The sequence below is a fragment of the Orcinus orca genome, chromosome 1 (assembly GCF_937001465.1).
Source record: "Orcinus orca chromosome 1, mOrcOrc1.1, whole genome shotgun sequence".
Classification (NCBI taxonomy): Eukaryota; Metazoa; Chordata; class Mammalia; order Artiodactyla; family Delphinidae; genus Orcinus; species Orcinus orca.
Window position 1 is genome coordinate 118,060,340 of NC_064559.1, and position 26,438 is coordinate 118,086,777.

A 26,438-nucleotide genomic window follows, 5' to 3' on the forward strand; every position below is an offset into this window, starting at 1 on the left:
GATGCTATGAGACTCTATTTTGTTTCTAATTCCTCTTTTCCTGTTAAGTGTTATATCCCTTTCTATGGTAACAGAGATACATATTTACATACAGTTAGACACATACATATATACATATGTACATAAACACTGTCTCTAGAATACATTTATACTTATGTTTTCTTGTGAAAACTCTTCTTCGATATGATTAAATGGCTGATTGTTTTTCCATTATGTAGAAGTATCACAATATATTTGTCCAGTACCTTATCATTGGACACAGCTTGTTAAAAATTATTCACTATTGTAAAAAATATATATTGTTTTATTTTTCATTTTTTTGAAAACCAAGGTTTTCTAAAGAGTTCTGTTTTAGCAGGGGAAAAACAACAACAAACAAACAAAAACCAAAGCCATCCCACCCCTCACACTCAAGAAGTCTGAATAGAATCCTTTTTAATTAGTCAAGGATAGAGGGTCTTATTGACAGAAGATAGAGCAGGAACAAATGCACCATAGTTTAACTAGCTTTTCTTGGGCCCATAACCATCAGTCACTTTGTCTGCGTGGGGCAGCATCTTGCCTGTTCCAGAACATTCAATTCATGCTGCAGTACTATCCTTCTATACTTGGGGCTAGCCTTCCATGTTGAAGCACTAACAGTCTGTGTGCTTTTCCATTCATGGAAATATTTACAAATAATGAGCTCTTAGACTAAATGCAGCATCACAAAGATCACATCCCTGAGGGGGGTGAGAAGGGAAGAGCAAAGCAATCAGGGTCCAGGAATGACAGTTTCCAAACAATGTGTCTACTGTAGCCTTCCCATGTCTCTACATTTACTAATGAGGCTGAATAGTTTATTACAGGCTTGTCAATGAGTTGTTTTTCTTTATGAATTCCTTGTTCATATCCTTTGCCAAGTTTTCTATGGGTCAGTTCATCATTGTATTATCATTGATTTGTAATGGCTTCTTTTATATCAAGAATATTTTCACATATGCTGCAAACATTTCATTCAGTTTGTCTTTGCTTTTTAATTGCCTTGCGATATTTTTAGCATAGTGATTAAACACACAGGCTTTCAGACAAATCTTTGACTCAAACCCTGTTCAATGACTTATTACCTGTGCATTTTAGTCAAGTTGCTTAACCTCTTTAAAGCTTTTATGGATTGTTATGGTTGTATTTGCTTTTTTTTTTTTGTCTCTGGAAACAGTAGGTGTAAGGAATAAATTTAATAATGTATATTCACTGTAAAATCTTTAGAAAACACAGATAACTCTAAATTTTAAAAAATCATTCATAATTCATAATGCCTCTACCTATTCACTATGTATGTTAGCAAGCAGTTATGTCGTATATTAATCACAGTTCTGGATATAGTTTGGAATAAAGTTGTTCTCCTTTAATATATTGCAGATATCTTTCTTAGTTAATATGTATGTTCACTTTATCATTGCTAATCATTGTGTAATATTCCATCTATAGATATGCTATAATTTACCTTGTTCCTTATTTTTAATTAAATCAATTCCAATGTTAATTATTAAATATGTTGTAATGACCCCTTCATGATTACTTCTAATAAGCAGAATTTTATGTCATATGATTAATACATCTTTAAGGTTTGGGATATTTCTGTAGCTTCATCTACACTAGGTATTATCTTTTTTTCTTTTCCTTTTTTGCCAGTTTGTTAATGTGAAATGATATCTTATTTAAATTTGCATTTCTTTTGGTTACTAGTCACTTAAATATGTTTTGTGTATTTATTAATTGTTTTTATTTCTTTTTTTTAATAAATTGCCCTGTTAATTTCTTTGCTAATTTTTCATTTGGAGTGTTCATTTTTTTTCTTTATAGATTTTAAGAGCATTTATATATTGCAAGGACATTAATCTTTTATCATGAAAATTACAGATATTTTCCTGCTTTTCCTTTTCATTTTTACTGGTTTTGATTCAAGGAAAAATTTGGGGTTTTACAAATAAATAAATCTACCTATCTTTATTTTTTACCTTTAAAGATTATGTAAGTAGTCATCAGTATTTTCTTCAAGTACTTTTATGTTTTTGTTTTTTGCTTAAAACGAATTTCAGGTTTCTCTCTAAATTTTACATTTAAATATAGATTTATAGATAAATTTGACATTTAAATAAGCTCCATGAGGGCAGTGGTTTTGTCCATCTTATTATTCCTATTGCTGGCAGTATTCATGGCCCATCACAGGTATGTAATACATATGTATCAAATAAATAATATAAATCTTTAATTACCTAAATTTTAATTTTGTTATAAAATGGGTGATAGAAATGTCCTTTCCTAACATTTTCAAAAAGCTGGAAGTGTACTTTCTAAAATGTATTTATAGTCTGTTATCTTTCCTCTGTCTGGAACATTCTTCGTTTTCATCGCCTGAATTCTTGATCATCTTTAGATGTCAGCTCAAGCATTGTTTCTGTAGGAAAGCCTTCTGTGATAATTGTTAGATAAGGTCACATTCCAAATTGTAAGTTTTCGTAATACAATCTTTCTTTGTGACAGTTGTCACTCCTGCAGTTTCACAATTGTTTGTAGAGTTATTTAGATATTTATTTTCCGTACCAGCACCAAACAGGCAGGGACTTTACTTGTTTTTGCTTATCATTATATCCCACTGCCTGGTATTAGATATTAAGTTTTTGTTTTTTTTTCTTTGAATGGAAAAATAAATGAACAAACTGCCACAAAAATTGCATACTGAGTTTTTGCACATGTGTGATCCCCTTGAGGGCTTTATTATTGATCTTTGTTTGTTTTGTTATCGGTCCCATACAGATTTAATAATGCTAGCTTTAGAAGACATTTTAGTATCTCTTAGGTTATGATGGCTTACCACGTACCCCCTATAATAATTCATCATAGTTTTAAAACTTTTCCAACTATTCTCACATATTTATTCTTCCACTTGAATTTTATAATCATTTGCCAAGTTCAAAAAATTCTCATTGTATATTTGTGTTTGTGTGTGTGTCTATGTGTTGGTTTGGGAGGAAGGAATCGTTTTAAATTTATAAATTAACTTGAGGAAAGACAGTGTATTTTTAATAAAATATGCAAGCTTCTTATTCAGGAATTTGGTATGTAGCTTTTATTTACTTGAATGTTTTTTATTTCCCTCAGTTAATTTTAAAATTTTATTCATCCAGAACCTGAACATTTCATGCTATGATTTTTCTTACACATTTTTGTTCAGGAAAGAGTTAACATGGCAGGCTTGAGTTTGCTATCTTTAGCAAAGTCTGCTTTCAGGCTTAGACCTTGACTGACATCTGGGAACTTGGGTTTTGAAGTGTTCCCTTTCCCTATGGTACTAAGTGGTAAGGTTATTTGGTGTGCCAGGGGTACTGAATTTCATTGTGCTAGCCTGCCTAAATTAAAAATAATAATGATAATACAATGGTTTATGATGGGCACCTACTTTCCTTCTGAGAGTTTTTAATGATTGTGGATGATCTTGCCTGTGTAACCAACCCCTCAAAAATCCTTGAGCCATGAGTCTCAAGGAATCTTGCTGGGTAAAAACACTACACACGTGTTACTGCATTTTACTGATGGAGAACATTGGAAGCTTACAGATGGATTTCTCCAGACACCACCTGATATGTCTTTTTCTCTTATTAGTTTCATTAGTTTTAAGTTTCTTCTCTTGGCTTTTCCTAGTAGTCTTCATAATGTCACCTCCAAACGATAATTCTGTGTACTTTTTAACAATATTTATCTCTCACGTTTATTTTTCTTGTCATATTATATTGATCAGCTCTTCCAGAAAAATGTCGAGTAGTATAGTTGACTTCAGGAAACTTTAACATGATTGTGGTAGTGTTTTAAATATGTTTTCAATTGTCTTTAGCTTAATATTCTTTATCGTGTTATGAAAACATCCCTTAACATCTAGTCTAACATCTAGTTCACTTAGAGTTTCATCAGAAGCACATGATACATTTTATTTTATGTCTTTTTTTGACATCCTTTGAGATGATCCATTTTCTTTGGTTCTTTATTAATCTGAGAAATTGTTTTATATATATATATATATATATATATATACACACACACACATATATACACATATATATAATACATAGAAAATTTTTTAAAATTAAGAAAACTTTTAAATTTATTTTTTTTAATATTTTTGGAAGGTGGGGCTGTGTCAGGTCTTAGTAGAGGCATGTGGGATCGTCGTTGAGGCACGTAGGATCTTTCATTGCGGTGTGTGGGCTCTTCATTGCGGCGCACGGGCTTCTATCTAGTTGTAGCACACGGGCTTCTCTCTAGTTGTGGTGTGCAGGCTTTCTCTCTCTAGTCATGGCATGTAGGCTCCAGGGTGTGTGGGCTCTGTAGTTTGCGGCATGCGGGCTCTCTTGTTGAGGCACGCAAGCTCAGTAGCTGTGGCATGTGGGTTTAGTGGCCCTGCGGCATGTGGGATCTTAGTTCCCTGAACAGGGATTGAACCCACATCCCCTGCATTGGAAGGCAGATTCTGTACCACTGGACCATGAGGGAAATCCCCAAAAAAAGTTATTTTAAGTGAGACATGATATAACTAAGTATCCCTAAGGTAATAGAGTATCCATATTATTTTAAATGAGTTTTAATTCTTGCTCTGGAAAACAAGATTAAGTATTATTGCTTATAGTAATTTACTGCCTTTTAAGTAATAGAGGTTAGTAGAAGGATGCAAGGTGAGATGCATCATCTTGTGATGTCATAGAAGATAAAATAATTTAATAGAATAATACATAGAAAAATTAAGATTGCTCAGCATTTTCTTATGGGACAGTTAACTGTAATTTTATGCCCAGCATGTGTTTGTCAAAATGTATATTTTCTGAATTTCAGCAATATTTACACATACAGCTATGTGTGTATATATTTTTACTTTTCTGTGTATTTTTGGTGCAAAAAAAAAGCCTGCTGCATTCAGACAAGTATTTTTCAAAGCACCAACTTATGCTGCCAGCTCTCTCACCTAACTTTTAATGCAGTATGATGAAACAAACTATTTTGTGTTTTGCATAATTGTCACAGTGCCCATAATGGTGATTTTTTGTTTTTCCTGTTGGAGTGGGCACCCAGATATGAACTGAATATTTGAATGTTGGTAATATTGACAGGGCATGAGATAGTATGATGTCATGAATTGATTCTCATCTTCCACTCTAATTAGTCATGATCATTATACATTATTTTATTTCGCTAATATTTGCTTCCTGTGTTCTAAAACTATATTACTAAAAGATATCAGTTTATAGTTAAAATTGAGAAGAATGTTAATTTTAAATATATAAATTTTTAAAATAATAGCTGACTATAACTATAACTAACTCCTGTCATACTTACTACTGAAATATATTTGTATCTATGAGTTGCATTCTAGTTCTTGTAAAAAGATTAAATATTCTCACAAGGAAGAGAGGATGTAGGTAAATAAACATAAATTACAACATTTAATTGAAATTCAGTTAATCATTGTTTTTCTTCAGCTTTTATATGGGAGATAAAATTTTTTTGGCATAGTAAAAATATCTTTATCTCTCTTTTACTCCATCCAAATTTCCATCTGATAATGTGGCAAAAGCAGCCTTCTGAAAATAAGTAAAGTAAATGCTATAGTAAAAGCATGTTTTTCTGATTTCCATCAACCATAAATGTCTAGCAGCTTATTTTCCTAGTCGAATGTTTGATAGCTGTAAAGGTGAGCCAAGTTAAAGAAGAGAAGTCATGCCCCCTGCCCTCAATCACCACATAGGCCAGCAGTGAGATGGACATGCAAACAAGCACTTTTAATGCTATGTGGTGATTTCTTTTAGGGGTTGTACAAAGTTAATGAAAGCCTAGGTCATTCATATTAAGTTGGCATTGGGGTGTCAAGGAAAATGTTATGGAGGCTGACAAATTTGAACTTAGGTGTTGCTCCCACATCCTCCTTTGGTAATTGGCCCCACTAATCCTGCCTAACATTATTTCCTAGTATCTCTGTAATAGGTTTCTTCAGAGAAACAGATCAAATAAAGTGTGTGTATATATATATATATATATATATATATATATATATATATATATATATGTTTGTGTATGTTTGTGTATGTATATGTGTGTGTGTATTATATGTCATAAGGAATTGTCATGCACTTAGGGAGGTTGGTAAGTCCCAAGATCTCTAGGGTGAGTCAGTAAGCTGAGACTCAGGAGAGCCAAAGGCATAGTCCATATGAGTTCAAAGGCCTGAGAACCTGAAGAGCTGATGGTGTGGTTTTGTCCTTCGACCTGAAGACTTGAGACCCAGGCAAAGCCACTGTTTCAGTTTGAGTCTGAAGGCAAAAAGAGTCTATGTCCCAGTTTGAAGGTGGTCAGGCAGAAAGAATTCTCTCTCACTTGAGGGAGGGTCAGCCTTTTAATTTTATTTGGGCCTTCAACTGATTGGATGAGCCCCACTCACATTAGGGAGGGCAATCTGCTTTACTCAGTCTCAGATTTAAGTGTAATTTCATCCAAAAATACCTTCATAGAAACACCCAGGATGATGTTTGACCAAAAATTTGGGCAACCCATGGACCAGTCAAGTTGACACATAAAATTAACCATCACACTGTCACAGATGATGCCCTGATCTCTCCATTGTTCTACGAACACTTGATATTCACTTGTGAACTTTCAGTCTTGTTTTCCCCCAAAACTTATATCACTTTCCCCCTTTCCTTTATCTACTAAATACCACTGACTTTCTCTAACTAATGTAACCACTAACTGATCTCCCCTCTTTATTTCTTTGCTCCTCAATTATAAATTTTCATTATTTCATGGTTGTTTTTGTTTCTCTAATTCAGTGGACAACTTTCTGAGGGTGTGATGACTATGCTTTTTCTTTTTTCAGTCCTTTTCCCTCTAAGTAGAAGAATACTTAGTATATAGATAGGGATATTTGTTAATTAATTTATTCAATAATATCAACTTAATATATATTAGATATGAAACACTGAGCTAGGTCATGGTAATATAAACATAAACAGCATAGAACAGCTTTCTGGTTGTTGGAAGCAGATGGTAAGTGGTTATAATACAATGTAGTATTATACTAGAAGGCTGAAAAAGTACTTTGGAAATCTAGATGTTATGATAATCACTATGTTTATCATGCAGACTCAAATAAGATATTATCAAAGGAGTCACATTTTTTAATCTGGTCCTAAATGAGTAACTAGGTAAATTAACAGTTGTAAGTTAGGGGAAACATTTAGAATGAATGGACTACAAAACCGAGGGTTATGGATGAGAAGAATATGCTTGAGAAATGTGAGAAGGTCTGTGTGTCTATAGTGTATGGCTTGTGAGTCTTTGGGAAAGAAGAGGCAGGTGAGAGGTAGATAAAGCTATAGCTTAATACACTTTGCATGCCATTGCTAGAAGTTTTAACTTTATCCCTGTAGGCAATAGGAACCAGTGGACATATTCAAAGGAGTGAGTGACATATCATATTTTCATTTTTAAGGGTGATTCTGGGAATAGTACGGAAGATGGCCTTAAATAGGCAGAGAAAGTAGTAGATGGAATAATTAAGAAGTTCATTGTCACAATTTAGTTAGGAGAGATTGAGGGCTTGAATTAGGTAGTGAGAAGAGAGAACGGAACTTGCATTTTAGAGGACGTATTTTTAAGGTTGAATCAATAGAAATTGGTCACAGTGTCAGGGAAGGAGAAATTGGAACAGATGAGAGGTTAAGAGAGAATGAATATGTAGGAAGGTTTCAGGGAGAGGGAAAAATTCATCATGACTCTTGAGTTTCTCGGCTGGAAGATGGGGTGAATGGTGATGGATTGAAATCCGAATTTGATTAGAATCAGATATGTTGCTTCAGGGTTTCATACATAGCAGCTCCATTGCTGTCATCTATTGAAAATCAGCCCTCGACACAAGGGTTTCTATTTTTTAAAAAAAGAATCAAGTATGTTAGGAAAGGTATGGAGTTGAGTTTTGCATGTGCTGCGTTGGAGATGCCTGAGGAACGGTTGGAATGCAGATCTGCAGGATGAAGAGGATGCCTAGGCTGAGCCGAGCTGTGTAGTCCTTATCTTGGCTCCCACATGGAACCAGGTGACAAGAGGGGGCAATTGGAGGAGAACATGTAGTTATAAGGAGACTTAAGAGGATCAACGTGCCTCGCTCTATAAATATTTGATTGACTGATTAATTGTATTAATAATGGGCCCTATATGAAGCAAAAGAAATGGAATCTATGAGATTCCACTCACGTTCTCATAAGTAAACTGTAGTATATCAAAGCAGGTTATGAAAATGGAATCCTTTCTGTATAGCTGCATGACCAAGCAAGTGAGCTGACTTATATTGGATCTTCAGTTCTCATCTGCAGGCAACTCAACCCCATAATTGGTCTTGCTATGTCCACTCTTGCTGCACTGCAAGGAATTCTCTACATAGTAGCCCCAGAGATTTTTTTTTTTTTGTCAACTAAATGTGAGGTCAATCCCTATGTAAGATCAACTCTTTCCTTGGCCCTGCCAACCTCTCTTACACATCTCCTACATTGCCCCTCTTCACCCACCAGGCTCCAGCTAAAGGGCTCTTCTTTCTGTTCCTGCTTCACGGCCTATGTATATGGTAGGTACTCAATAAATATGAAGTGAATGAATGACTCTACCTTATAGGTTTATTATGAGAAGTAAATGTGAAAAAATATATGAAGAGTCAATTAATGTGCCTGGTACATTAGAGGTGTGCAATAAACTCTACTCTTGATCATTTTTGTCCTTGTGTTACCAAATCTATAAACCTGATGTTTCTTTATCCTCTTCTCCTTCAACCTGCCTTTCTAGCTCTTCCCATCTAGCCAACTTACTGTGCTTGACTTTTGCATCTCCATGTGTATTGATGTCTCTCTTCTCTTTAGTTGGTGCTTCATATGACTTCATCTAGTTTCCTGGGCTTTTTGCATATGTGTCCTCTCCTGAGTAACCCCATTTCTTATTGTGCTTAAATCATTATATATGGATTCCTGGTCCCAAGGACACTGAACATACAACAACCTTCCTGCAATGAAATTCCCAGGAGAATGGGGACCCTCTAGAAATTCCCAAGACTATCAAGGGACTCTTCACCACTCATAAAGCATTATCCTGATCACATCATTATTAATGTGGATTTGGAATCAGCAATTTATAAATTAGAGCCAAGACTTACTGAATACCAACTCTGGGCTAGGCAAAGTCCTAAGCACTTTATATAAATTACCTTCCTTTACAAGTTTGATTTCATTAGTATTCCTGTTTTATACTTACTAACCTGCCCAAGGTCACCCTGCTAGTGATTTGCAAGTTAGGATTTAAGCCCAGGTGGTCTAATTTCAGATTCCTGCCCTCAGCTATGCTTTTATATTCTATAATGTCTCAATGCAGTTGCAGGGTCATAGAGTTAACTTTTATTCTTTAATGTTTGATTTAAAATTTTTAAAATAATATGCAGTTTTAGTTAAAAAAAAAAAAAACAGAACTTCCAACAGTTCCTTTCTATCATTCTACCCTACTACTTCAGGTCTCACTTAACTTATGGCAACTACTGTTAACAATATTTTCTGAGTTTTTATGTAAGATTTTTCTTTTTAACCTCTTAGTGTCATCTTCCTCTCAGCTTTTGTCTTCTGAAAAGTCAGCTTATTCCTAGTTAGTTGGTGAAAGTGTTAAATACAAATGATGACACACACACACACACACACACACACACACACACACAACTTGGGTTAGTTGGTGAAAGTGTTAAATACAAATGATGACACACACACACACACACACACACACACACACACACACAACTTGGGTTAGTTGGTGAAAGTGTTAAATACAAATGATGACACACACACACACACACACACACACACACACACACACACACACACACACACACAACTTGGGTTGACCCTAGGAGAAAGGTGTTCTACCTATGTCCCAGGCAGACTTCTAAGATTAATTAAATTCTTACCTATTTGGTATCTATTTACTTGAGTTCCTGCCTGAAGGAGACCCACTTTTATTCTAAAACTCCGGGGTGATGAATTCTTCAAGTTCCCGGGACCGAAGCTGCTATTTGACAATTCTTCTATGACTATCACCTTGACGCTCAGAGAGAAATGGACAATGGCCCTTCCCGTCTGGCTATATGGACTCAAGAATCAAATGTTTTCTAAACAATGTGAAGAGAGTTTTGTTTCTAGATCATTATCTTTTCCCACCTTTTCCCTTCCTGCAGCAGAACTCTACTTCTTCATCACTGACAAAAAAAATGCCTCTATGGAAACGGCCGTGCTTTTCAGCATGCAGTGGAACATTTTCCTAAAAAGTGAGGTCACCAGAAGCACAGAGCAGAGAAATCCCAGATGGCACTAATATTTGATTTCATTTTGAGCTCGCTCATATTCAGCAGATGGATTGGAAGGCTGACCTTGCTGACACTTCTGCAACACTGCCTGCTACTCCAATTGCCTTTGTGAATGTTTTTTCATAAGGCTTCTCCTGGTACCTCAGAGATTGATGCCTGGTCGCCCACCTGTGTTATGCTTCATTACGCCAATGTGGTTGAGAGTTGCTGTGTTCTATAAAAGGGGAAATCCTAGCTCATCAGTATCTCAAACTTTTCCTACAGTCTCACAAATTGCTTGTAACATCTCAGAGAACATCATCTTCGCCTTCTAGGTGTACCTCTGATCTGTATTCATTTTTAAGTTATCCTTTCCTAATTTTTCTGCTTTCTTTGGTGACATGGACAAATTAAGAATAATATAAAAAAATCCTCTGGAAATGAGTAAACTTAACAGTTTCCAACATGCCTATTAGACACGAAAATCTAATTATATGAAGGTGAATATTGTTGAATTCCTCCTTGCAGTATAGCTTTGGTGGCTAAGAGCACAGACCTGGGTTGGAGTTCCCAGCTCTGCCATTTCCTTTACTTTAATGTAAGCCTCCATTTCCCTGTTTGTAAACTAGTGATATTATTAGTGCCTACCAGTTAGGATTGGTGTGAAGGTTAAGTGAGATATAATGAACAAATCATATTTTTATCACAGTATCGGCACAGAGTAAATACACGGTGAATGTCATTGTGCAGTATACTTAGTATTCTTTTGCATATGTGTATAATATAAATGATAAAATAATTTTGCTTAGTTTTTGGATTGCAAGGAAAGTGGACTGTTTGTTAAGGAGGAAGTTTTTAATGATCAGACTGAGGCTTTGTTTCAACACTTTTTATAAAATTGTATTCACTTTTACAGATCATTACATAATCTACATACCTGTTTGGACAGGGACCCTGTGGAAATGCAGCACACCCTCTTCCCCTCCCTCCCGCCCCCTGCAGCTCACTTCTGTTTCAGTGATGTGGCTAGAGAAAAGAAATGATCACACAGTGTGAATATCCTGACAGGTTGACCTACATGGCCATTCTGTAAAGTTCCCTGGGAACACTCAATGCTGAGGAGGATTAGGTTGCTTCAATCTTTACAAGTTGCTGGTTCTCACACAACCAGATTTTGGTGCATATTTTAAAGCAAAGCATACTTTGGCTTAGAAAACACTGCATATTTAATAGCCTATTTGACTGAATTACCTCTCTACCCAATGTAATGTTGATGAATTAGACTGCAGTTTTGTTGTGAAACTTTCTTGAGGATGTTACTTTTTTCCCTTTGTATAGGTCCAACATAAGGCCAGACTATGCAGACTCCAATTTCCATGAGTTCAAGATGCACACCTTCAACCGGGTTACATCCTGCAAAGTCTGCCAGATGCTCCTGAGGTAAGTTTGTGTGATCCTGGTTTTCAGTTTAAAGGAACTGGTATAATTGCCAAATGTTTCAGACTTTGCTAAAGTCCCAGCAAAATGTTCTCAAGTGGGGATATTGCCTTACGAGTTTGGATCCATCAGGTCCTTCCTTGGCCTTGTGCCTGGACAGTTCCTTCAGAACCCAGGAAGGTCCTCTCCCTCCGCTGAAGGGAACTGCATAGCACTGTGTTCTCTTGTTTGGCTTTCTGGCAGTAATGATTTCCTATAGGCAGAATTTCGCACCTTTTAACCTATCACCCTCTAATTTTACCTTGCAGGGGAACATTTTATCAAGGCTATTTATGTGTTAAGTGTGGTGCAAGAGCACACAAAGAATGTTTGGGAAGAGTAGACAATTGCGGCAGAGTTAATTCTGCTGGTAAGTCATATTTATTGTTGTGATTCTGCTTTTAATGAGAACGTAAAACTTGCTAAACACAATTAAGGCTTAATTTACTCATAATATATGTTTATTATAACACATCGCCTTTTGAAACTATCGTTTATGAGCCCAATTAGGAAATTGTTGGAAATTCTTGTGACTTTTCTACATACCTGGGAGGCTGAGGGCTTCAAGAGGGACTTGGAAGGTTCCGTATCACCCATTTCATTCACCCCTAACCCCGAAATTTTAACAACACTGTACAAATACAGCCAAAACACACAAATGGAGGTGTACAAACAAAGCAAAACAAAATGGTTGTTTAATTCTGTCTTTGGTTTTTGAATTTCTCCTTTTTTTCTCTTAAATATTCATCTCCGAAATGCTAATGCTGCCAGGGGTAAACATTACACAGACTAATTCATGAATTAATGAATTGAATACATTGTCATTTTACAGCATTTAACAAAGAGCACGTATCCTTTGGAGGTTGTGTAAATATTTTCCCCTTGGTTTTTAAAAATAATGCTCCGTGATTGTGACCTGAGCCAGTTTCTAAAACTGTTGGCAATTATGCATTCAGTAGCCTTTTGCCTCTGTCTGCTCCTCTTGGGCTCTCTTCCTTCTCTTTCTTTTCTGGCCTCTTTATTCTTTCTCTTTCTTCTTCTTTCTCTTTGTCCTTTTCCCCTGAGTTGCTCTGTGTTTTATCAATAAGACCTTTCAAAATCAGTAAAACTTTTTGAAAAGAAGAAAGGGATCTTTAACAGCTTGTGTTCAGAAGGTAGCCACGTCAACCTTTGATTTTCCCAAAGGGAAAGGTGGACATTGAATTATTTTGGATAATACGAAGAAGAGTGAAACAGAGGATAATAGCTCATTTCAGAGCTGAGTTCAGAAAATAGGCAATCGTACAAAAGGTGTGAATCCTATTAGAGGACTGAGATCACAGCACATTCCTCTCACTCGGCTCCTTCTGTAGATGTATTTTCAGGGCCCCACGAGCCATTGTCGATGCCAGGCATGGGCAGTGCAAGGAGAGAGAGCCCGACATTAGTTGAGCACCTGCACTGTGCCTGCCCTGCCTGGGCCTCTGCCGGGCCTTTCCTAGAGGGACTCGTTCAGTCCTCAAAAGAGCCCTTCCCAGTTTCTGATGGAGGTCACCGTGCTTATGCAACTTGCTCAAGGGCTGTTAGGTAAAGGAGACAAGATTAGCACCTACTAATGTTTCTCAAGGTCTGAAACAATCTACAAAGGTATAAAATATAAAAGAAATATTACATATATTTATTATTATTTAATCGCCTACCTGAAACAATTTATCACTTAAATTTCTGTGGTTCCATCTTTATGTGTTCTGTCCTTTAATCTCTTTGAGGACAATTAACATGTTACTTGCTCACAGTAGGTGGATGGATTTTTATAAACCCCCATAGCCCTGTCTTATGAGTTTCAGTCTCTGAGGAGTATAAAGTGACCCCATAGTTGGCAGGGTTCTTTCAGTCTAAAGGGAATAGTGTAGGAGAGTGGTTGTGAGTCAAGCAGAGATGATTGAAAATCTGGCTCTGCTCTTAGCTAGCTGCATGACCTTGGGGAAAATATGTAAACATTTCATTTATTCATCTGAAAAATGGAACTTAGAAGATTATTGTGAGGATCATATGAATTAATGTTTAGGCCTAGCAAAGTGCCTGGACACAATAAAAATTCAATATTTTCATCCAAGGTGTTATGATGAGAAGCCGGTTTTTGAAAGGAATGGGTTTTAATCTGCATTTTGGTTGTTTTTGTGATGTGGAGCAAATGTGTATAGAGAAACTAGTGAGCACCAGACTTTGAAGTGATAGACAAGAATGACATTAAAAGAACTTAAAATTTTTACGTTACACACAAGTCAGTAGGAAACAGTTGGGAATTCCTGGTCTAGCCAGATACGAGAGTGGTATATTCCCAGTGTCTGTTCCAGAGTCATTGGTTCAGTGTCTTCTTCCGGTGCATGAGTTGCTCTATGGAAGGAGACAGCATGAGAAGGCATTAAAGCCTATAAGCTGTGGAGTCTTGGTCGAGTTGGAATGAGGCTCCACAATTTTCTAGCTGGGTGACTTTGGTCCACAGTTACTTAACTTTTTTTTTTCTTTCAATCTTTTGGCTGTGCTGCATGGCATGTGGGATCTTAGTTGCCCGACCAGAGATTGAACCTGTGTCCCCTGCATTGGCAGCACAGAGTCTTAACCACTGGACCACCAGGGAAGTCCCCCGTTACTTAACTTTTTAAAGGCTTAGGTTCTGCCCTTATAAATTAGGGATAATAATAGTACCTAGCTTTCAAAAGTGTTTTGTTTTTCTGAATAAATCTGTAGTACCAGGTACTGCTCTAAGTACTTTACCACCGTTAGCTCATTTAGTCCTAGAACAATTTTGTAAAGTTGGTATTATTGCTATTTTTATCTTAGCAATGATGAGAAATTGAGGCACAGAGAAATAAGTAACATGTCTGAGTTGCTTAATCAGTAGACCTAAAATTCAAATCCAGACAAGCCAGCTCCTGAGTTTGCTCTTAACCGCTGGGTTGGCCACCAGTCCTGTGAACTAGCTGTGATGATACGTGCCAGGTGCGTCGAATGCATAGTACCTAACCCAAGTACATAATCAAGTGCTTGGCTTTCTCTGTGAAAGAGAGAGAAATTCTAATCTGTGTTTGTTTGGTTTTTTTAAAGCAAAAAACACTTCAAATTTAATTAAGTTAGTAACTACCAAACATCTTTAGGTTTAAATGTTCGGATGTGCTGCAAGAAATTCAGGTATCTCTGGGGACCATGCCTGTCCTTTCCCCATGGAATGTCTAATAGCTGGAAGTAATTTAGACACCTTAAGCTCCAGGGCCTCTTATTTTAAGATGAGGAAACTGAGTCAGAAAGAGTATGAAAATAAGAATAACAGTTAGTGCTTTGCAGATTATAGATAATGCTTACTTATACTCATTCATCAAAAGGTAGGATTGTTCTCTAAACTCTTATTTAATTCATTATAAAGCAAGAAATAGTTGTTTTAAACCTCTGGCTAAATTTGCTTCTTGGAGTTTTGAACGTAATTCCCTTGCCCTCTTGATTCTTTCTCTGCTTTGCGTCCTTAGTTGTCCTCCATTCGCCTTATGTTTTGCACAGCTGTGTCCTCATTCTCATCCTCTCTCCTCTTTCTGTCCTTTCCGGCTCAAGATTTTTAAGAGACTGATAGCATTGAATGCTCGTAGTTAGTTAATTAGTGTTATGAAGGAGGCTCCCCTTTTTTGCCTTTGGATTAAGATTTGATGGGTAGCCCTTAGAAATAAAGGGATCTATCCTCAGAGCGAAGAGGAACTTCCATTACAGCTCTATCAGTAGCCTTCTGTCCCTCACTTCCAAAAAGATACTCTCTGAAAGTTGGAAGTCATGATACCCTCTCCTCAACATCACCCCTTCCTGCTCTGATGTAGGTAGTGATCATGCGTAGAGTGTGAGTTTCATCTTGGTGGGTCTGTTATGAATGTGATAAAATAGGTAGTATTTTTTTTTTTTTTTTTTTTTTTTTGCGGTACGCAGGCCTCTCACTGTTGTGGCCTCTTCCATCGCGGAGCACAGGCTCCGGACGCGCAGGCTCAGCGGCCATGGCTCACGGGCCCAGCCGCTCCGCGGCATGTGGGAACTTCCCGGACTGGGGCACGAACCCGTGTCCCCTGCATCGGCAGGCAGACTCCCAACCACTGCGCCACCAGGGAAGCCCAAATAGGTAGTATTTTGAGGACATGGACAAGCTAGACTTTATGGGCTGTTACCTATCCTATAGAGAATCCCAATTCCCAATATTGGTTTAAGTTTTGCACAGTTCTTTATTTCAACATCCAAGAGTAATTGCTTGCAGGAGTTCAGCAAGGTAACTTTCCATGAGTGATATGACTAGAGAAAAACGGGTGTAAGGAAGGAGGGCAGGAGGAAGGACATGATATATCAGAGGCTAGAGATATAGTTTACTTGAATGGGACTTTTGTACGCAGGAGAGAACTTGAGAGAGAACTTGACTTTGGGGAAAATCATCCCAACAGCCAAATTTAAAGCAAGTGAATAATACTGGTTTAAGGCAAACTTAAATTTGTATAGAATCCAGGTTCCCCCACAAAATGAAATCATCGGTGATTTGAGATGACTGACCCCACCTTTACAGAGCTTTATGGCTTCGTTGGTTAACACAGTCTATATTCTCAACAGACAAAAAGAGATTCCAGTTGGCTCAGTGTGAGTCAAAAGTCCACTTGTGGTCCAGAAAGCCACGGCTACCAGGAATGGCTAAGTAGTTATAAACGTTGGATAGTTGGGGTGGAAGACAGTTCCAAAAAGTGGAGCATTTTCATTCAACATTGGACAGGTTTATAGATAAGGGAGCAGTCAGTTGGCAAAGAGGTACTAGTTGTACAAAATGACACAGTAACCCAGGAGCTAAATGAAGGCTAAAGAATCTTCCACTCCACCTTGTAATTGTCATTTCTACTGGTCATCACATTGCAGGCCTTACCCTACCTGACCTTTCTTGATCATCTGGCACAATTAACCATCCACCACATCCCCCAGGTCATCCTTTGTATGTCTGATTAATTTTTCGGGCATTAGCTATAACTGTAATCCAGATAGATAAGACTCCACTTCCACTTAAGGCTTTTCTCCTGAACTTTGGATTCCAAATTTCCATTTTCTTCTCATGTATCCATTCGCAGGTGTCCTGCAGTGACCTCAAATTTCACATATGTAAAACCAACCTCATTAGTCATCACCACCAACTTCCTCCTCTTCCTTGTCTTAGTTAAAGGTCTACCATTCATACACTCACTCAAACCTGGGTGTCAGCCTTGACTTACCGGCCTCCTTTATCTTCATTCACTTACCTATTCTTCTTAGTTCTCCTCCTAAGTCTCCCTAGGAGAGAGATACCATATCCACTGATATGGTATTGCTATAGATTAAACAAAAGCTCATTGTCTCTTGTTTGGACAGCTACAAACTCCCTGCTGTTAATTTTACTTCCACTGTGCAATTTGCAACACGATCTTTATTAAAATCAAGTCTGATGTGTCACTTATTTGTTCACTATACCTTCCATTCCTCACAGAATAATGTTCAAACTTCAATTAGATGGTGAGCCTCTCACTGATAAGAATCATGCTGAACTGATGTTCTCACCTCTGGGAAGCCATGATGGATAGATGAGTGAGTGGACAGACCGACAAATAGAGTAATGAGTAGAACTGTGGTGTACCAGGATTTCTGGGTCCTGAAAATCACTGTAGTCTTAGAAGCAGAAGCAGGAGGCTGTGGGGGATTGGACAGTTTCTGGTTCTACCCTTGTAGAGACTAGAGCTCGAGTGGTTGTGGGATAAGTGGAATAAAAACCTAATCTGAATCCCTGGCTGATACTTTAAGAACGAAAGATAGAAAACTGAGTAGACCTTTGCATTCCTTTCTAGTATTTACTCAAGTTAAGGTTCATGCCCTGAGCATTGATCATCAGGCCCTTGACAAGGGACACTTGGGTTAGGTTAATAAGTAGCAAGAAAATGAACTGGCTCATGGAACACCTAATGACAAAAATGCCTCTATTTCTGGAGAAATCTACTCCCTTTCCATTCAGTCCCATTTTTAGAATTCTTGCATGGCTCTTAGTGTTTCTCCTCCCTGAAATATGCTCCCTTTTCTCCCTACAGTTCCAATATCTACCCTTCTTTTACTTCCTCTCCAAGCTCTTCGTCAATCATTTAACCTTATCCTGTCCACCCAGTAGTCATCTGAATTAAATTGTTCTCTGATTAGTTTGTGTGTAGGTTTTATGTCTTTGCCAAGGTTAGGCTGTGTTGTGGTAACTAAAAAACCCAAAACCCCAGTGGCTTTAACACATACAAGTTTAATTTTCACACATGCCCTGTTTGCTTTGGGTTCTTCCCTTCTAAGTAATGGCTTGGGGATCCAAGCTAGTTCCATCTTGTGACTATGAATTCAACACATGGCTCCTGGGCTTGCTGCTCTTAAGACCTATGGACTGGAAGTGAGCAAATCCATTTTCTAACATCAGAAGTTCATTGGTTAAAACTGGTCACATGGCCTCAACTTAATTATATAAGGGGAGCTGGACAAGTAATGGAACCCATGGACTGTTTGGGGAACACTACTGTCTCTGCCACTTTTTTATTTTATTTTATTTTTTTAAGAGTTTTGCACTGTGAATAAGCATTCTCTAATCACCTTTTTTTTGTTTTAATGGAAGTTTGTAACATTTTATTTTATTTTATTTTTTTGGCCATGCTGCATGGCTTGTGGGATCTTAGTTCCCTGACCAGTGATCAAACCCGGACCCTCAGCAGTGAAAGTGAGGTGTCCTAACCACTGGACCACCAAGGAATTCCATCTGCCACTTTTTATTTCCTCTTGCAGAGTATATGCTCCTTCACTGTAGGGAATGTGTTTCTCATCTTTTGTATCTATCCCTTAGTACCAAGTCCAAAGTCAAGGTGCTTAATCTCAAGTTGTTACTCCTTTTTCCTAAATAGGAATATTTCAACCCAAATACAATCCTTGATAGTGTTGAATGTGGTAAAAATACTAACCATTAAGCATTTGAAATAGCTCTTCTTTTTTGTGGAAGTTACATCTTCTTTGGATGTTGTCTCCCCTGGGTTCAGAAACCTTTTATATTTCATGATCTGTATCCCTGAAATTTGTCTAGTCTTCATGCATCCTCAAAATAATAATTACTTGGTAAAAATGCAGTTCATTTCTGAATGAAGAAATTCATTCTTATTAATATTTGACTCTGACAGATTATTAACTCAAGTACATTTCAAGTGTTATAAAAGGTCCTTTAACGTTTTTTTATATATATATTTATAAGACAAACTATGCAACTTGGACACAAACTTGAAGGTTTGGTGATTAGTTTATGTCTTAACATTTGAGGATTTGCATGGATATAAAGAGCAGGCAATTCCACTCTCTTTTTTGCTAAACTTGAGTTGACTTCTTCACATTCCCCATGGCAACCTCAGCGATCAACATGTACACGGACTCTGAAGTGTGCTGCCAAAACTTTCCAACCTTAATAATGCATAGTTACGAACTCCATTATGTGACACTTTCTCAGCCAGTCACTGCAAAGATAATATAATTCTAGAGTGGAATTTCTTTCTCCCAGTACACCACCATGAAGGTCTAGTCCTAGACTATAACCTTTGGGGGCATTTGTGGTTTTTCCCTGCTGTAATATGTGGCTAAACTCCTCTTGGCCCCTTCCTACCTTGACGATCAATATTATAGCTTGCTTTGCATCCTCTCATTTTAAACAAAGAAAGTAACATTGGAAGGCAAATATTGCTGGAGCAGATGACTTCGGTTTATTGCATCTTTTCCTTTAGTGGGAGCAGCTCAGCTGCTCAGCTGCTCTAATATTTAATAGAAGCAGATCCCCATTTACTTATCTGTTTAATCGCTCTTTTATCTAGGCCAGCTGCTGCTCCTAGGTGCTGCAGCCACTCCTAATTGGAAGGAAGTTGCCTTGGTATCCTAATGGTTTAAACCTGCAAGATTGTTATCTAGGACCTGCACCCCAAATTGGCATCTGAAATGGCTCTTTTATAAATAGTATTGCAGTATTTTATCATAAGAGATGAACTTTTAGAATATAATTTTATTTCATCCTTCTACCATTAGGCATTTTATCTCATGACTTTTACATAAACTGAAGCTTGATCATTGATTTCATAACCAAAAAATAACTTTGGTTCTATTTAACATTATTTAAAGCCTTTTATATAAATTAGTTATCTTTTTTAACTCATCAAGACAATTTTTTACTCAAGGGTAGTTATTATTCCTTCCATTTAATTATTTGGGTCAGTTTAATGATATATTAATAATTATTAAAGTGAACTGAAAACTATTATATGGTTGAATTCCTGTTAGAGCTCCTGAAAAGATTTGAAATCAAAGCCTCTTTCCAAGTATTAGTTTTTTGTTTTTTTTTTTCTCCAAAATATTGCTGTAGATCTGAGTGGTGAACACAGCATTGTGCAACTTCCTCCAAAACTTGATCAGCCCAACTGCCTTTTAGTTTTAATGTTTCATAAAAATAGCATATTAGCCATGATGACAAAAAACCTTCAAAAGCTTTCCTGGTAATTACTTTTCTGTGGCCCCTTTTAAGACAAATGATCTGAAGGGGCATCGATTTGTTTAGTCTTAAGAAATAGAACTTCAGACAAGAGACAAAGCAGATTGTGTGATAATGTATGCATCGAGAGTCGCTTGTATTGGAAAACAAATATAATAGGACTGAAGTTTATGTATAAAAAATTAATGAGGGCTTCCCTGGTGGCACAGTGGTTGAGAGTCCGCCTGCCGATGCAGGGGACACAGGTTCGTGCCCCGGTCCGGGAGGATCCCACATGCCGCGGAGTGGCTAGGCCCATGAGCCATGGCCGCTGAGCCTGCGCGTCCGGAGCCTGTGCTCCGCAGCGGGAGAGGCCACAGCAGTGAGAGGCCCGCGTACCGCAAAAAAAAATTAATTAATTAATTAATGATATGATATGAGTCTAAAGTCTCAGTGAAAATCATTTGTCTTGCACAAATATGCCTACTGACCCTATGCCGGCATTGAAGCTAGAGTTCTGCTCAGGCTCCAAGCGCCTCAGTAACAGCACTTCTCTGAAGTGCATTGAACCAGTTGGGACTTGATGAAAGAACGCAAGGTGTAAATACCTTGAGGGCCTGTGAGTCACCACCTAGAAAGGTTCTTGAAAGGGTAAGAACATTTTATAGTTTGATCAATAGGAGCCTGAAAAATCGGCTGCAGGGTAGAGACAAGTCGAGGATTAAAAACTTTTGGAAACTTGAAGAATTGAATTACTATCCTAAGGAAGTTCCCAGGAGAAAAAGAGACAGAAAAGAGAGAGAGACCTTTTCATCAGATCTCAACCAGCAAGCTTTCTATTTGGTCAGAATTCAGCCAAACTAAATTTCACAATCATCAGCGCTTATTATTCTAGTCCTGATGCAGCGCTGTGACGCACAAAGAGTGTTTTAGAGATCCAAGTGCCCACCAGTGTGGTTTTGGGCATATATCAAGAGGAAATGAAGGATGGTGTTGTAGACTTCAAAATCAGAGCAACTTTTCCATAGAATACTTCATCAGAAGAGGTTGTTATTCTATTTTCCCAGCCAAAACGGAATTTTACTTTGAAAATGTATGACACAGTGTTGCAGTTGGGTTTTCTGCTCTCTCATCACTGTTAGTTTCACGAAAGTTTTAAGTTGTTGCGTCAATATGGTTATGAGAATTTAGATTGTGTTTGTAACAGGGACAATCAATCTGATGGTACGGCCCCTGGAACAAGTACAAAAGTATAAATAAAGGAGCCTGGCTAAAAATTTCTGAACTCGGAACAGATTCTAAGAGTTATTTCTAGTCCTTTGGCTTTTGCCCTATCCTCAGAATATTTACAGAACCTTGCCATGAAATATGAGGAAATAAAAGCTCAGACTTTCAAGAGCCATTATTTATTGCTCTGCCCAGCATGAGCAGATCACAGTGTGAACTGCTCGATGCCAAGTCCATGGAAGAAATAGGCCTCTTTCCTGGGTGGCAGTGGAGAAGGTGGGGGAATGTGGTGGCCCTGAGGACAGGGAGTAGTGGCAAGGAAAGGGTAAGCCCCAATCAAGGACTCATGTCCTCAGAGCTGGAGTTGCATCCAGCACAAAGCCCATTTTCCATTTTCCTATCTGGGTTACACAGAGGAGGCTTGGTGAAGAGCAGGTACATCCAATAAGAATTATGAGGAAAGCTGAGTTGCTTGATGAGATGCAAAGAAAGAAAGCAGAAGACAACAGCCAGTGGGAGAAATGAAGGAGAGAGTGTTGGGTAAGGTGGTCAGCCGAGTCTAGTTTATTCCTCACTTTGCCAGTCGCATTCATGCCTCTTGTGTTCCGTGGTCAGTGCTCACTCATGCCGGGAGCTGGCCGGCTTGCACTAAGCAACAACATAAGAAGGGCCTGTAAATGAGGGGCTTCTGTTCCCAGATCTGTTTTCTGGGTAAAGAGGTGCAAGTATCTGCATAGCTAGATCATCACCTTAGATACCATCGTTTCCTCTTCCTGAGGAACCCCAGAGCACTTCTGGAACGTGGTGTGCCAACTACTGCCACGTGGGCTATCATAGGTTTTATGCCAAAAATAAAATACATTTAAAGCATATTACAACAGACCTACTTCACCAGGACATAAAAACACTTCTCTGCAGAGTCAGGAAAAAAAATACTTCTGAATTAAAATTAAGGTGCACACTCATTTTTAAACACTGACCATGAAAGATCTGAGGTTTTCCCATTTTAGAGGTCATCGGGAAATATCAAAGCTTTCCTCAATCTCCTTGGATGGAAAACTTAAACTCCCCTCCTGTTTGGTGCTTCTTGTAGATTGTGACTCCCAGTTCAGGCTCTTTCTCTAACTCAACAGTAGAAGAAGAAAGTAGTGTAGGGCTTTTCTGGCATATAGGTCTTTCTGGTCAAACCGGTGAAACAGGTATCACAACTGTTCCGTTAGGAACCCAAGTTCACCTAACCTGGGTTCTAAGTCTGGGCACAGTATCCAGCAGAATGGTACTTTCATAGATTCTCTCCCCAATCCAGTTCTCTTAGGCAGTCTTTCTTCTGCAACTTTGCATATTTCTAGCAGAGAGGGAAAGGAAAATACCTTTCTGTCCTTTGTAAAGGCCAGCTTCAGACCTGGTAAAAATGACTTCGTAGAAGACAGTTACGTATGAAAGTTAGTATGTTAGGGTTGAAATTGACAAAGAAATGCAGGCTTTGCTTTTCTCCAGAAAGGTGACTTTTTGCTCATGCGTCTTCAGTTCCATTAATCAGGAATAGTCCTTTAAAAAACAAAAAGCCCCAAAACCTCCTGTTCCATGCCCCAGGCAGTCTTCCTGTGTCAAACAATCTGTGACAGCTAGTAAGGTGTTCTGGTACTTTTCCCCTGGAACTCTGGTTGTGAGGCTTCTTGGAACCTCTATAAGAGGTTCATTTAGGCTGACAGAGCTGCCCTTTCTCTCCTGATATTTCCGTCAGTGTCTTCTCTTCTCAGAGCCTTCTTCAGAGGATCATTCTGGTTGAGAAAAGTATAGGCATAGGTGCAAATGATGAGTTGTTTTCCTTCGCAGTCTGGAGAAATTATAACATGCATAGGTGCTCCTGGATATGGGGAAAGGAAGCAAAATATTAACCACCAGCATTTTCCACATGCAGTGTGTGCCTTTCCTTTCAGAGATACCCTTTGCCCTCTGCCATGTTACTTACTTGAAGATCGCAGGGTCCTTCCTAACTGTTAGTCATTTTCAGGAACTGAAATGTAATGGAGATTGTTGTTTCTATTTACAGACAGGTACACTGAGATGAAAGGAAAATTAGCATTAGAATTGAATCCTGTCCTTTTTAAATTTCCATCTTTAAATCAAACTGTATTCCCCCCAAATTAAAACCAAAAGCAATAGCCCCTTAATGCAGAAAAATTCATGTGCAGATTATATGTGTTAAGTTTGAAATTGTTATAGTCAGTGTACTACGTTTGTAAATTATTTGTGTTTAATTCTTAAAACTGGGTGTGTTGAAAGAAATGTTCCCACCTAGCTTTCTCTTTTGCACATAAACTTAGTGCAAGTCCCTGTTTCAAGGAGCTTTATGTGTTTGGATTGAAATTGCTTAATAAACAATTGAAAAAGTTAAGCATAACCTAGAAGTCATTTAGTACTATGAGTCACTTTCCTGACAAGCCAATAAGGCAAGAGAACCCGGTTGCAAAACAATTACTAGCCCTGCCTGAGGGACCCTGGAAATATATTACAGATATGTTAGGAAAACAAAGCAGTAGTGTTTTACCGCTCTGCAGAGAACAAGTTAAGGTTGCTAACCAAACAAAATAACTGACAATGCCAATTTTTACATTTGTTTCAGAACAAGGGACGCTCAAACCATCCGAGGTAAGGTTAACGTTTACATTTTTTTTGTATAACTTTTGCATTTCAAATTGTTTGCTAACTTAAGCAGGCTCGAACTCCTAGAATGTTAAATGTGCCTTTTAAAATGGATAGAAAACAGCTAGAGTGAGCAATCAAGTGCTTGTGAGTGAAATGCACAGGGTAAATCAGAGGAATTTTCAGATACCATCTGAAGATCTTAGGTAGAGGAAAAATGTGAATATTTCATCTAAGAATGTGTGTGCGATGGGACATTTCAGAATCTTAGGTACTCACTTATTCAGGTAAATTTCAAATAAATATTGTAGCAATGTTGTGGCACTAGTATGGGGGTACCTTTCCCTAGTTCCCTGCTACAGAACTCCACAAACCCTGAGGCTTATAAAACTTAATACATAACCAAATCAATTCACTTTTATAAAATTTATAAATCAAATAAATGACGCACTACATCGCTTTCAGTCTCTTAACTGTAAGTTCAAGCTGACTTCCTGCCTCATTATACCATCTAAAGTTGTTCCAGCAAATGTGTTTTCCTATTTGTTACTTTAATGTTTTAATTAAAATTTAAAAGTAATTAAAAATAAAAACTTAATGTGTCTGAAGGCGTTCTCTTGGAATGGATCTCTGATCCTGCTAGGACAGAAGGAAGGGTGGCCCTCATCCCAGGAAGTCAGTAGACCTGTCCCCTATCATGAAACAGTGTCACTGCCCAACATTCACTAGTACTAAAAAGTTCTAAGGTTCTTCATCTAAGGATGTGGTTACGTGTTTCTGCCAGTTTTCCATTTGAGCACAAATGTGATTCATATCATGTCCTATTGATGAAATCAAAATCTGATAACATATCCTTTTGGTTTCACACAGAGTCTGAGGTCTAATGGCTTAGAAGTACGAGATCCCTGTCACCTCTCAGAATAGAGCTCTTGAGATATGGGAACATATGTATATGTATAACTGATTCACTTTGTTATAAAGCAGAAGGTAACATGCCATTGTAAAGCAATTATACTCTAATAAAGATGTAAAAAAAAGAATAAAGCTCTTTTAAGAAAATATGAAAGAATGAAAAATATAGCAGATTACAGGCAACCGGTACCTTGGGCGTCAACCAAAAATAATACATTTCTTACCTGACCACCAAAAAAAATCATAGCAAAGAAAATTAAAATGTAAAATGTCTGTGATTAGTTATATGAACCAGAAATATAGTAATCTGAGAATTTCAGAGTAAAAGAATGACAAAAAACATTCTATGTCAAATTATTTTAGCACATGACAATTATATCTCATTAAGAGTAGTATAGTATTAGTATGTTTTTAATAGGCTGGCATTTATATAGTTGGTAAAAATAATGAAAAGTACAGCAAGATGTCAAACAAGAGGTAACTGTTTTTACTTTTTTGCATAAGCATATAATTTGTACATACAGGGTATCAAGAATGTGATGTGAGGAAATTCACATGCACCCTTTAAGTGTTATCAGTTGACTATATTTTAGACTTTAGAATCTAGCTCAGGGAATGCATAACAGGATAATAGTATTTAAAAAATAGGTCATGCGAGTTCTGCTAGGGCTAAAATAAATTAACATAAACTTGTTTTTAGTGTTTAGTCAATAGGTAAGATTTTTCATCAGAACTGTAAGAATTCTTCCAGCAGTGTCAATGAAGATCTTGGAAAGTAGCCTTCTTTCTCTTACTCTCACTCTGTTATTAGATAATTGAGACAGATTTCCTCGTAGAGCTTTGAACTTTAACTCAATATTACTTTACCTTTATCCTCTTAGATAAAGGTATACATGTATCCCCCCACCCCCGCCCTGGGCGAGATGATTTCACTTGATTTTATTTAAGCAATGAGAAATGGGCGTATTTACAGACAGAAAGTGTGCTAATAAGAAGTGGTTAATGATTTTCACACTGATACAAAATAATGATACAAAATAATTCTCTCCAGGCATCTTATACTCTTAAAAATTACACGTAAGCCTATTCTGAAAGGAATTAATTTTCACATTGATTTTCTTAAATGCAGCATCAGTATTTTAGTGACTGGCTTCAGTGACTTGCTTAACTTCTGATTATACAAAGTGTAATTTTTATTTAATGTGTGATTCTGCTAATAATCTCTACTTTGGATGGATAATTATAGTAAAA

The 26,438-nt window shown here is 37.5% G+C and overlaps 1 protein-coding gene across 8 annotated transcripts in view; it reads left to right on the forward strand.

Annotated features, from left to right (window-relative positions):
* Positions 1 to 26,438, forward strand: part of VAV3 (vav guanine nucleotide exchange factor 3) — a 395,385-nt gene that overhangs the window by 232,945 nt on the left and 136,002 nt on the right. For all 8 annotated transcript variants that reach the window (XR_004485033.2, XM_049700678.1, XM_049700676.1 and 5 more), the window contains 3 exons: positions 11,732 to 11,833; positions 12,139 to 12,239; positions 24,256 to 24,281. Coding sequence is in view for 7 of the 8 variants with exons in the window: in XM_049700678.1 (XP_049556635.1) it covers positions 11,732 to 11,833; positions 12,139 to 12,239; positions 24,256 to 24,281 (229 nt within the window). In the remaining variant the exon portion in view is untranslated. The remainder of the gene's footprint in view (positions 1 to 11,731; positions 11,834 to 12,138; positions 12,240 to 24,255; positions 24,282 to 26,438) is intronic.